This window comes from Watersipora subatra, chromosome 2, assembly GCF_963576615.1.
Source record: "Watersipora subatra chromosome 2, tzWatSuba1.1, whole genome shotgun sequence".
NCBI lineage: Eukaryota > Metazoa > Bryozoa > Gymnolaemata > Cheilostomatida > Watersiporidae > Watersipora > Watersipora subatra.
Window position 1 is genome coordinate 36,463,533 of NC_088709.1, and position 14,742 is coordinate 36,478,274.

Here is a 14,742-nt window from a genome sequence, read left to right on the forward strand (position 1 = left end):
ATGTAGATGTGAAGGAAACTTGATTGTTAACTGTGTCAGTGTCTCAGTACAGTAGAGTGTTTGAGTTGTTGAACAATAACATAGCAAAAGTAGCTAAAAAGCATTTGAATATTTTTTTATGTGATTAGAAATTCAATTTTAAATATTACATAACTGACAACCTATTATTATAAGTAACAAATACCGTAAATGGTTGAAACTGAACTTGGCACTGCTCAAGTTCTGGGATTGCAAGAAAACTAATCAGCTGTTATGTGTCTCAAGTCAGTTACATGAAGCCTACAAGAATCTACGCACTTTCAACAGGTAGGTATCTCTACACTGGATGAAATCTCACCTACCTCCCACAGTAGGTATCTCTACACTGGATGAAGTCTCACCAACCTCCCACAGCTGTAGGTATCTCTACACTGGATGAAGTCTCACCAACCTCCCACAGTAGGTATCTCTACACTGGATGAAGTCTCACCAACCTCCCACAGTAGGTATCTCTACACTGGATGAAGTCTCACCTACCTCCCACAGTAGGTATCTCTACACTGGATGCAGTCTCACCAACCTCCCACAGTAGGTATCTCTAGACTTGATGAAGTCTCACCAACCTCCCACAGTAGGTATCTCTAGACTTGATGAAGTCTCACCAACCTCCCACAGTAGGTATCTCTACACTGGATGAAGTCTCACCAACCTCCCACAGTAGGTATCTCTACACTGGATGAAGTCTCACCAACCTCCCACAGTAGGTATCTCTACACTGGATGAAGTCTCACCGACCTCCCACAGTAGGTATTTCTACACTGGATGAAGTCTCACCAACCTCCCACAGTAGGTATCTCTAGACTTGATGAAGTCTCACCAACCTCCCACAGTAGGTATCTCTACACTGGATGAAGCCTCACCAACCTCCCACAGTAGGTATCTCTACACTGGATGAAGTCTCACCGACCTCCCACAGTAGGTATTTCTACACTGGATGAAGTCTCACCAACCTCCCACAGTAGGTATCTCTACACTGGATAAAGTCTCACCAACCTCCCACAGTAGGTATTTCTACACTAGATGAAGTCTCACAAACGTCCCACAGTAGGTATCTCTACACTGGATGAAGTCTTACCAACCTCCCACAGTAGGTATCTCTACACTGGATGAAGTCTCACCAACCTCCCACAGTAGGTATCTCTACACTGGATGAAGTCTCACCAACATCCCACAGTAGGTATCTCTACACTAGATGAAGTCTCACCAACCTCTCACAGTAGGTATCTCTAGACTTGATGAAGTCTCACCAACCTCCCACAGTAGGTATCTCTACACTGGATGAAGTCTCACCAACCTCCCACAGTAGGTATCTCTACATTGGATGAAGTCTCACCAACCTCCCACAGTAGGTATCTCTACACTGGATGAAGTCTCACCGACCTCCCACAGTAGGTATTTCTACACTGGATAAAGTCTCACCAACCTCCCACAGTAAGTGTCTCTACACTGGATGAAGTCTCACCGACCTCCCACAGTAGGTATCTCTAGACTTGATGAAGTCTCACCAACCTCCCACAGTAGGTATCTCTACACTGGATGAAGTCTCACCAACCTCCCACAGTAGGTATCTCTACACTGGATGAAGTCTCACCGACCTCCCACAGTAGGTATTTCTACACTGGATGAAGTCTCACCAACCTCCCTCAGTAAGTGTCTCTACACTGGATGAAGTCTCACCGACCTCCCACAGTGTGACATATGGCCATGGCACCAACCTCCCGCAGTGTGACATAGGGCCACAGCACCAACCTCCTGCTGTGTGACATAGGGCCATACCACCAACCTCTCACAGTGTGACATAGGGCCATATCACCAACTTCCCACAGTGTGACGTAGGGCCACAGCACCAACCTCCTGCAGTGTGACATAGGGCCATATCACCAACCTCCCGCAGTGTGACATAGGGCCATATCACCAACCTCCTGCAGTGTGACATAGGGCCACGGTACCGATCACTCAGAGGGTGACATAGGGCCACAGCACCAACCTTCCACGGTGTGATGTAGGGCCACTGACTGACGTTACGTGAAATAAAGGACTAATTCTGAGGTGACACATCAGTAGGATTCGAACTCAAATCCTAACAGAGCTCCCAAGCTTGGTATACCCTAGTAGGTCTTACATCAAAGCGTTGTTTCCAAAAATGGATAAGCTTGTTTTAGGTTTCAAAAGCTTTACAAAGGGTAATATATACAATTTCTAAAAATTAAATTTATAAAACTTGTATGATCTTTTTGTATGGTTTTGGGACGAACAGCAGACAGTTGTGGACATAACTGGGCCTCATACCTTTATGCTCAGGCTATAGAACACGCCATAAGGTTTACGGCTTTTATAAAAAGTCGGTAGGGTAGACATCCGCTAATATGATAAGTGAAATAATACTTAGACAAGTGGTCATGCAAATAACAGCAAAATGTTTGCGCAAGCAATTGTCAATCTTTGCAATAACAAACAAGCGTTGTGTTCATTCAGTCAACTCATAGTTTAAATGATAGCTTCTCTGTTAATTGCCTGAATATTCTTTTGTTCATTCTTTTGAGTCAGCCATCAAAAGGCAAACAACAACCTTAATTGATGGATAACCGCAGAGTTGACTCTCTAGTGCTTGCAGCAATTGAAGACTGAAGTTAAACTTGGTCTTGGCATGCCATTAATTTTTCTAAATGATTAAATGGACTGTTTGAGGAAGAATGGCTGAAAGTAAACATGAAAACAAAACGAATCAGACAGTCTTCAAAGCTCTAAGCTCTTTAAGAAGACCACATCAATGAGATGACACCCTGGAGAACATTATAAAGTTTTATCCAGGTAATGCGAGAAATAAGCTGCCTTTAGCTTTTGATTTATCACAATTGGAAATTGAGAGGCTGACATCACCGATAATGTGATCTGTTCTTTACTAACATATAAGTCAGTTCAAGTTTGCCAAGAGATTTAAGAGGAACACAAGCTGTAGTAACAAATACAGCTCTAATAAGTAAGCATGTCACTGGTATTTATTAGGAACACAGGCTACAGTGACAAAAACAGCTTCAATAAGTAAGCATGTCAGGGTTATTTATTAGGAACACAGGCTATGGTGACAAATACAGCTTCGATAAATGAGCATGTCACAGTTATCTTGAGAATATTTTAAAACGAAGGAAAGGTAACATTCGTATGACACAAAAGTTTAATATAAGTTTCTTTTAAAACATTTGATTGCAAATTTGGGCCGGTTTGGTTTAGCAAGCAGTCCATTTGGAGTGATTAAGTGGAGTCATAGAAAAATTAGTCAAATAGAAAATGAACGGAATAGAGTTGATTATGAGAACCAATGAAAGTCAATGAGAGCTAATGTCATGCCATGTCAGAAAATTCATTATTTTGAAAATAATTTAGGTCGTTTAAAGGTATCCATAGGAATCGATCTGCAAATACGTTTGCGACAATAAAATTTGTCGCCCAGACAAGACAGAATTCTAAAATGAGGCACATAAATTTAATTCTGACTGGCCATTACAAGCAACAACGAGACAAAATTGTTTAAGACTTGCCTTGAAACAGATTTTCTGAAAATACACAAATTAGGGTAATTCCAAAGTTGTTTATCTTAATCTTGACTCTTATATAAAAGCGTTGAAACCCATTGACTGCATAGTAATCTTTAAGATTGATTTCAAAGGTTGAAAATGTAGCCTTGGGGTGGCTGGCGTGCACTGGTGGCCTCTTATAGTGCTTCGAAGAATTATTGTGTGCTGCAGTAAGTGAAGATATTCTCAGACGTAGCCAATCATATGTGAATAGCTAAAAACGAAAGACTTCTTTAAGATAGTCTTGTGTTATTTGCAACGATTTCAAGCATTTGTCTTTTCCTTTTATTTTTGAACATGACAAAAAGCAATGAATAACATAAGTTCTAGCATCCTTTATGCTGCGTTAAGAGTTCTGCACAGTGTAAGGCTATTTACACCGTGAACCTTAGGATGTTGTTGAATATGCTATGCTCATTTAGCAGTTTGTTGCAACCCACAGGGCCAAAAGCTTTCAGTTTATGTTAGTCTAGCAAATGTGCTTTCTCTATCTACATCTCCTCATACTAGAATAACTACAACGAATACCTGGTGTGTGCGAATTGCAGAAATCTGTATGCTCCAGTTTAAATGTGAGTTTTGTCCTAACTTAACACTAACCTAACACTAGTTAACTCAAGTTAACTAGTGGCTTATGCAAGAAAGTTGTACTGCAACCAGATGAAATTCTGAGTTTATTTTGGTACATTTACAAAATTTATAAAATGTAGCACCAAATTTGAATACAATGTAATAAATATATATCTGTCAAGTAATGTACATTCAAAAGAATAACAATCATAATGTAATATTAAGATGACTGCTAAACATCATACCTTTAAAAAATCTCTTAAAGCATGAAAAATGCAAAACGCTATTAATTTTCAATCAAAAGTAAAAATTACCCCTAAACTATTAAGCTTGAATAATGGTGTATTTAACACCAACATTGTTCATGAGGAGGTAACTCTAAAATTGCTTTGCAGTCATGTTTTGCATTTTACAACAATCACTAACTTTCCGAAAGTCATGGAAATGTGTGACTTAAGAGCAATCACGCCTGAAGAACCATGAAAAACTGTTTAAAAGTAGCGGGGCGCTCCAGGAGGTCTTTTCTCCATCGTGCCTATGATTTCAGGCAACCTGTAAACAACAGGTGACACAGATGATAAAGAGAACTTTAGATCATTTAGGAAAAGGCGGCTGATCATGAGGAAATACATAAAATAAAATGTTATGATTTTACATACACCATAATTATGTTTAGGCAAGTCAAGTAGCTTTAGAGGATATGAGATGTGAAAAGATATCAGTTGTGTTGACTGGCTAGTCGAAACATTACCAGATATATCACTGTATATAGTCGAAACATTACCAGCTATATCACTGTATATAGTCGAAACATTACCAGCTATATCACTGTATATAGTCGAAACATTACCAGCTATATCACTGTATATAGTCGAAACATTACCAGCTATATCACTGTATATAGTCGAAACATTACCAGCTATATCACTGTATATAGTCGAAACATTACCAGCTATATCACTGTATATAGTCGAAACATTACCAGCTATATCACTGTATATAGTCGAAACATTACCAGATATATCACTGTATATAGTAGAAACATTACCAGCTATATCACTGTATATAGTCGAAACATTACCAGCTATATCACTGTATATAGTCGAAACATTACCAGATATATCACTGTATATAGTCGAAACATTACCAGCTATATCACTGTATATAGTCGAAACATTACCAGCTATATCACTGTATATAGTCGAAACATTACCAGCTATATCACTGTATATAGTCGAAACATTACCAGCTATATCACTGTATATAGTCGAAACATTACCAGCTATATCACTGTATATAGTCGAAACATTACCAGCTATATCACTGTATATAGTCGAAACATTACCAGCTATATCACTGTATATAGTCGAAACATTACCAGCTATATCACTGTATATAGTCGAAACATTACCAGCTATATCACTGTATATAGTCGAAACATTACCAGCTATATCACTGTATATAGTCGAAACATTACCAGCTATATCACTGTATATAGTCGAAACATTACCAGCTATATCACTGTATATAGTCGAAACATTACCAGCTATATCACTGTATATAGTCGAAACATTACCAGATATATCACTGTATATAGTCGAAACATTACCAGCTATATCACTGTATATAGTCGAAACATTACCAGCTATATCACTGTATATAGTCGAAACATTACCAGCTATATCACTGTATATAGTCGAAACATTACCAGCTATATCACTGTATATAGTCGAAACATTACCAGCTATATCACTGTATATAGTCGAAACATTACCAGCTATATCACTGTATATAGTCGAAACATTACCAGCTATATCACTGTATATAGTCGAAACATTACCAGCTATATCACTGTATATAGTCGAAACATTACCAGCTATATCACTGTATATAGTCGAAACATTACCAGATATATCACTGTATATAGTCGAAACATTACCAGCTATATCACTGTATATAGTCGAAACATTACCAGCTATATCACTGTATATAGTCGAAAAATTACCAGCTATATCACTGTATATAGTCGAAACATTACCAGATATATCACTGTATATAGTCGAAACATTACCAGCTATATCACTGTATATAGTCGAAACATTACCAGCTATATCACTGTATATAGTCGAAACATTACCAGCTATATCACTGTATATAGTCGAAACATTACCAGCTATATCACTGGATATAGTCGAAACATTACCAGCTATATCACTGTATATAGTCGAAACATTACCAGCTATATCACTGTATATAGTCGAAACATTACCAGCTATATCACTGTATATAGTCGAAACATTACCAGCTATATCACTGTATATAGTCGAAACATTACCAGATATATCACTGTATATAGTCGAAACATTACCAGCTATATCACTGTATATAGTCGAAACATCACCAGCTATATCACTGTATATAGTCGAAACATTACCAGCTATATCACTGTATATAGTCGAAACATTACCAGATATATCACTGTATATAGTCGAAACATTACCAGCTATATCACTGTATATAGTCGAAACATTACCAGCTATATCACTGTATATAGTCGAAACATTACCAGATATATCACTGTATATAGTCGAAACATTACCAGATATATCACTGTATATAGTCGAAACATTACCAGCTATATCACTGTATATAGTCGAAACATTACCAGCTATATCACTGTATATAGTCGAAACATTACCAGCTATATCACTGTATATAGTCGAAACATTACCAGATATTTCACTGTATATAGTCGAAACATTACCAGCTATATCACTGTATATAGTCGAAACATTACCAGCTATATCACTGTATATAGTCGAAACATTACCAGCTATATCACTGTATATAGTCGAAACATTACCAGCTATATCACTGTATATAGTCGAAACATTACCCCAAAATAGGTAGAAAATGATAGAGAGTGATATACCAGCTATGTCACTGGGATGTTTCAATTCCCACGTATCAGATATATCACTGATATGTTTCAATTCTCACGTATCAGATATATCACTGATATGTTTCAATTCTCACGTATCAGATATATCACTGGTATGTTTCAATTCTCACGTATCAGATATATCACTGATATGTTTCAATTCTCATGTATCAGATATATCACTGATATGTTTCAATTCCCACATATCAGATATATCACTGATATGTTCCAACTCTCATGTACCAGATATATCACTGATATGTTTCAATTCCCAGGTATCAGATATATCAATGGTATGTTTCAATTCTCACGTATCAGATATATCACTGATATGTTCCAATTCTCACGTATCAGATATACCACTGATATGTTCCAATTCTCATGTACCAGATATATCACTGATAGGTTTCAATTCTCATGTACCAGATATCCACACGATGATTTTATTTTATAATAAGATGTACTCAACAATTGTTTTGCTAATTGTTTTAATGTTTTGTCAGAAGAAATAAGATTTATACGTAACCTTAGTGATTTTAAGTGTACTCTGTATAAACTTTTGTTTTTGCGTGCATGACACCACATGTAAAACATTGTGATTTATTTATGTTTTGACGGCGCCATATGTGAAACATATTTTTTATGAAAATGAATTTGGACTGCCTAATTAATCTTAAATCTATAATTTTTAAAGTTTGTCGTATGTGCGTCCGTCCAACTATAGCTATTATTATAGTTATTATAATCTTGGAATAAATATTATCCGCATCCTGATGGATTTGAACTCACGGAGACAGCTATCGCAAGTTTATAATTCTAATGCTCTCTGACTGAGCCATAGAAGACATAATGATCTAGAACGTTATCATATTCGATATACTGTATCCACATGCTAATTATTTTAGAACTGCGCCAACACATTACAAGGCTTCTGTTAAGAAATTTTTTTTATAAAGTTCAATTACTATATCTGGGGTCAAGACCAATTCTTCTCACCCAGACATTCATAGGAAGAGCTTCAACATTCTCTCTCCGTTCGGTCAGACAAAGACAGTACGATATCTTATTTTTCTATTTGTACCAGTATCGGGAGATACCAGTAACGTCACATTCAAAGTTTTGATGGATAGCTTCGGGTTGAACAGTAACCTTTTGTATACCCAGACTTCTATGCAAGAACTGTTATTATCAATTCAACATATTGAGAATTTTTATTTTGTTTTTTCAGTTCGTATTAATTGTATCATTACCGAATCATTTTTTATTGTAATAGTGACAAAACCAACTGAATTTAGCTATTACTTGCTAATTATTTTACATTTATATCTAAACCCTTTCATATTTGTTTTATTTTTTTTAATTTATTTGACCTGCACAAAACCTTTTCCTCATGATATAAAGTTTGAAAGTTACAGTTGTTTAACAAAGTTTGAAAACTTTTACAGTTGTTTTTATTTTCTCTCTTAAATTGTTTCAACTACACAAAACACTTTCCTCATGATATGTAGTTTGAAAGTTAGAATGGCAAATGTTGTTATATGTTAAATACAAATCAATTTTCTGTGCGAAGACTTTTTTATTACTCGGGCAACGCCGGGTAGTACAGCTAGTCTATATATATAACTTATTGGACATAACTTTGCCACTCTATCTATATATATATTTCTCAAAGTTTGTCGTCTGTTTTCTGACATCTGTTTTCGGTCGTTCGTCCTTCAGTATGTCCAGCTATAGCTATTAAAATTTTGGAATTAAAATTTCATATTCTGCTGGACTTGAAGTTACGAAGATTACGATCACAGTTTTGCAATCCAGTGACCTAACCACGATACCACGGAAGCTCTTGCAATTCAAAGCACTTACATAGCACTTGCTACATAATGTACACATCCTTTTCCGTTTTTACCCAAACTGACGTATCAATTGAAACTATTCTTTTAGCTTTATGAAACGCGATGCTTTTTTGTCCTCGCTGTACTAGGGCTAATTTATTTTCAGCAAAACGATATCAACAATAGATTCTCTCAAAAATTAAAACTTGGCGATTGTTGTACTTATTACGGATTAAGCGGCGATTTTTATTGGGTTTTTCTCAGTTTGTATTAATTGTATCATTACAAAATCATCTGTTTCATAGTTTACATACTTGCTATTTATTTCACATCTACATTTCTTTGCTCCCCTAATTTATTTTAGCTGCTCTGAAGACTTTTTTCACAGCCACACTACGTTTCCTTCATTCTGATAATAGCGCATTAACTTATAGGTATTTTCACACTAAATTACGTGTTAATTGAAATTCTATGTATCCTATTACCTCTATGAAACCTCTCTAAACCTATATTACCTCTATGCTTTTCTCATCTTCGTTGTACTAGGGTAATTTGTTTTCCGCAAAACGGTATCAAGAATAATTTTTCTCGGAATTAAAATTTGGCGATTATATCTCAGTTCAGCGTCATCCGTTCTGGTAACAACATGGTTCGCAAACAGATAAGTGATAAGACTTTTAGTTAAAAGTTAAGTTTTAGTTAAACTTTTAGTTAAAGGTTGACTTGCAACAAAATTCACATTACAGTTATTAGGTATCATAAGATTTACCATGTTTTACTTTGTTGTGTTATAGGTGGAAAATATATGGGAATGTGATTACAAGCTCTTAAAAGCTCAAAAACGAACAGTTAATCGCAGCCACACGAGACCACCGTAGTATGGATTCGCTTTCCAAAACGGCTCAAATGAGACGTAGTTGTTACAGGATAGTTTCTGTTTACACTTTCATGCAATCTCATTCGTCGAAATATTTCACAAATATACTTCACGCATTCAATAAAACCATGTTTATAAATTGTTCTTTCGCGTCTGTTTTATCGGCATTGTAATGCTGTCACTTTTAGCACTGATATCTTATAACTTACCGTAAAAGATCGTTAAACTTTTTAACCTTAGCTAAAAGGAGTACATATCATTGTCTGATAATCATGACGAGCCTGTTGGTTATCTGTGATAATCGAAAAGTGCTGCAAAAATTATTTTCGAAGTATTGGGTCTCATGATCAGATTACGACTTGACGATTAGTCCAAGCCGAAACAAAACTGTAAAAGAGCGAGCATCTATATTTGATACGGAGCCTTCGGTAAAACCCAAAGTGTTTGCCATAAACTAGTGCTACAATAAGTTTTATATTGAGCTTTTTATTGGCCTTTCAATTCACGTGAGAACATCACGTGACAAGACGATAACCAAACTGTAATGAATACGTCAGATACATAAAGAGATTCCAATCTACGGCGGCTTTTCGTTTTTGAGCTTTTAAGCGCTTATAATCACTTTTCCACGAATTTGGCACCTACAACACAATAGAGTAAGACATGGTGCATCTTTTGATACCAAATAACTGTAATGTGAGTTTTATTGCAAGTCAACCTTTAAAAATTTACGAAAATGCATACGAAAACTTCTTTCATGTATGTTTTTAGTAAGCTAAATTCATATAAGTTGGATTCAGCATTTATGTTACATGTCTGTCTTGAAGGTAAAAACTCTACATGTAGTATATTGTGATGTTACATTTTTACAGATCATACCTACAAAAGCACTAAAGATATTGTAGGTAACTATAGTAACTAAGGTAAACATACTCTTTCAGTACTATTTTTTAATGATGATGATTTTGATGATTTATAACAGGCAGTGATTGCTTTACATAATTACTATGGGTTTATATACCACTCTACACGTCTATACGATATTTTCACCTTAGGATGCCAACACTAAAACGAATGAAAATAATATAATCGTATACCAAGTAATTTTTTATTGTAATCATAGCTAAACAGACTATATTTAGCCATTACTTGCTAATGACTTCACATTTGCATTTAAACACATTTACAGTTTTATTTTTCTTCCTAATTTATTTCAACAAAACACTTTCATGATTTGATATTTAAAAGTTGTAGTTGTTCGAAAAAGCTCGAAAACCTTCACAGTTGTTTTCCTTTTTCTCTTAATTCATTTGAACTGCACAAAAATATTTTCTCATGGTATGAAGTTTAAAAGTTAAAATGGTAAATATAGCATACGGTATGTTAAATATAAACAAACTTTCTGTTCAGAGACTGTTATTACCTGGACAACGTCAGGTAGCACAGCTAGTGTAAATAAATAAATATATATATATACCAATGTATATAGATGTACATATATACATCTATATACATATACATATATAATACATATATATACATATATAATACATATATATACATATATATATATATACATATATATATACATATATATATTTATATATGTACATACATGTATATATACATATACCTATATATACGGGATCGCTAAACATATTATGGAAATGTTTACTTTTGCATATCCATTTCCATAAACATAAATATTTCCATAATTTTATGGAAATGGATATGGAAATTTTATTTTAGAAATATGGAAATGCCATGGAAATGGAAATAATATGGAAATGAATTATGGAAATGTTATGGAAATGGAAAAAATATGGAAATGAATTATGGGAATATTATGGAAATAGGAATAATATGGAAATAAATTATGGAAATGTTATGGAAATGGAAAAAACTGTGGAAATGAATTATGGAAATGTTATGGAAATAGAAATAATATGGAAATAAATTATGGAAATGTTATGGAAATGGAAAAAAATATGGAAATGAATTATGGAAATGTTATGGAAATAGAAATAATATAGAAATGAATTATGAAAACATTATGGAAATGGAAATAAAATGGAAATAAATTATGGAAAGGGTATGGAAATGGAAATAATATGGAAATGAATTATGGAAATTTTATGGAAATGAAAATAATATAGAAATGAATTATGGAAATTGTAACATACATGTAATACAAAATATAAACAGAGGGGAGTTATATTGTATAGACTAGGCTAAATGAATAAACAAAGGTAATACACAAACAGCTAACATCAGTGGTATTACAGAAACTATTAAAGGGGTCTGGAAGAAACTAACTCAAATTGTCTCTGGACTTGGCTACATGTACAGACAATGGTAACACACAAACCCAGCTAACATCAGTCTGTGGTATTACAGAAACTATTAAAGGAGTCTGAAAGAAAATATCTCAAATCGTCTCTGGCTTAATTATAGGCAATGGTAGCATACAGCTTTGATGTTGCCTAGACCCTAAACAAAGTATATTAGCAAGCAAATATCATATTCATATTATGTATAAATTAATCACATGTTCGGGAAGAGTTGACGATTGCACACACACGCTCATTTGACACGCAAGCGCGCACACATACGTACACACCAGGGATCGCTAAACATATTATGGAAATGTTTACTTTTCCATATCTATTTCCATAAACATAAATATTTCCATAATTTTATGGAAATGGATATGGAAATTTTATTTTAAAAATATGGAAATGTTATGGAAATGGAAATAATATAGAAATGAATTATGGAAATGTTATGGCAAAAATATGAAAATGAATTATGGAAATAATATGGAAATGGAAATGATATGGAAATAAATTATGGAAATAATATGGAAATGGAAATAATATGGAACAAAATTATGGAAATAAATTATGAAAATGTTATGGAAAAGGAAATAATATGGAAATGAATTATGGAAATGGAAATAGTGTGGAAAGGAATTATGGAAATTTTAGGGAAATGGAAATAATATGGAAATGTTATGGAAATAATATGGAAATGAATTATGGAATTGTTATGGAAATGAAAACAATATGGAAATGAATTATGGAAATGGAAATTGTGACAAACACGTAATCCCTGATATATATATATACATATATATATATACATACATATATATATATATCTATATATGCGCTCTGAAATGTCACTAACCGCTAAGCAACTTGTAGCTCAGAGGAGTAACATAATCAAGCGGCACCTCATATCGGAACTTGAGGTAGATGAAATTAGGGAACAGTTCACCCAAGTAACCTCAACCAACGAGGAGTGCATACACAATCAAGTGTTGACTCACGGGTTGAAAAAGACATGCACTTGACCTTGACCCAAGGGTGAGAGAGCTTGCGGAAAATATCATCAACAAGCTGTCAGCTGCTAATGATTATGGAAGTAGGGTACCACTACGAAGAGTTAGCAAGGCCATACCTAAGAAACTGTTAGAAGACATTAACTTGGCACTGGAGTCAATCTCAACAGGATCAATCAGTGAGACTAATGCCTTAATCTACAGTACAGCGACCGTCATCTTGGAGGAGATAGATATTAAGCCACTGCCAACAAGGCTTCAAGCCATTCCACCCTGGCAGCTGAGGCTACAAAATAAGATCAAGGACTTGCGCAAGAAAGTTAATAGGCTCAGTGAGAGATCTAATCACAGTTTGGAGCGTCCAAAAAAGGAAGCCACAATAGAAGCTCTAGAATCTGCCAATCAGCAGCTAGTAGCACTCTCGGCACGACTGAAGCAGTACACCAAAGAGCGGGATAACAAGAGAATGAACAGACTGTTCATCAATAATCCATCTAGAGTGTATTCCCAGTTCAAAGGTGAACTGCAGAGGCCAATGTCTGAGCCTACCGATCTAGCACTTCAAAGTTCTGGAAGGACATTTGGGAGAAAGAGACTACTTATAACACTACTGCAAATTGGCTGAAGAGGCTTAAAGAGAGCCATCAACACACTGTGGCTCAACAAGGACTCACCATCAGCAAAGAGGACATCAAGTGCAAAGTGCAGCGTATGAAGAACTGGGCAGCACCAGGCCATGACATGATTCAAGCCTTCTGGTTGAAGAAATTGACATCACTTCACACTAGAATGGCTAAGCAGATGGAATGCCTAATAGAACAAGGTGACCATCCAGAATGGCTGACCAAAAGACGAACTGTACTTCTGATAAAAGATCCAAAGCGGGGCCGATTCCCAAAAACTATCGACCAATAACGTGCTTGCCCACCACTTGGAAACTGCTCTCAGGAATAGTTGCAGACAAACTGGAATAGCACATGAGTCACTATATGACCAGTGCTCAGAAAGGAATTGGGCGCAACACCCGAGGAGCTAAACATCAGTTACTGGTGGATCGGACGGTCTGTCAAGACAGCAGGAGAAGGCAAACCAATCTTGCCATGGCTTGGATTGACTACAAAAAGGCCTATGACTCAGTTCCCCATAGTTGGATACTTGAGTGCCTCAGTATGTACAATGTTCACCCTGCTCTTGTGGCATTCATCAAGATGTCAATGACCAAATGAAAGACGGAACTGGAGGTTAATGGCAAAAAGCTGGCGAGTGTACAAATTAAGCGAGGCATCTATCAAGGTGACTCCTTATCACCGCTGCTCTTCTGCATATGCCTAAACCCTCTAAGCAATATGCTGGAGGAGACTCAATATGGGTACCAGTTTAAGAGTGGCACCAAGATAAATCACCTCTTCTACATGGATGACATCAAGCTGTACGCTAACAAAGAAAGGGACATTGATTCGCTAATACACCTCAGTCAGGTATACAGCAAGGCCATCAAAATGACCTTCGGTATAGAGAAATGTGAAAGGCTAATTCTTAAGAAAGGCAATTCTATGCTCACAGAT

General features: G+C 35.6%; 1 protein-coding gene across 1 annotated transcript in view; it reads right to left on the reverse strand.

Moving 5' to 3' along the window:
• Nucleotides 1–4,421: 4,421 nt before the first annotated feature.
• Nucleotides 4,422–14,742, reverse strand: part of LOC137387174 (uncharacterized) — a 97,804-nt gene continuing 87,483 nt past the window's right edge. Inside the window, exon 26 of the mRNA XM_068073500.1 lies at nt 4,422–4,736. Within this exon, the coding sequence (XP_067929601.1) occupies nt 4,676–4,736 (61 nt within the window). The 3' untranslated portion in view covers nt 4,422–4,675. The remainder of the gene's footprint in view (nt 4,737–14,742) is intronic.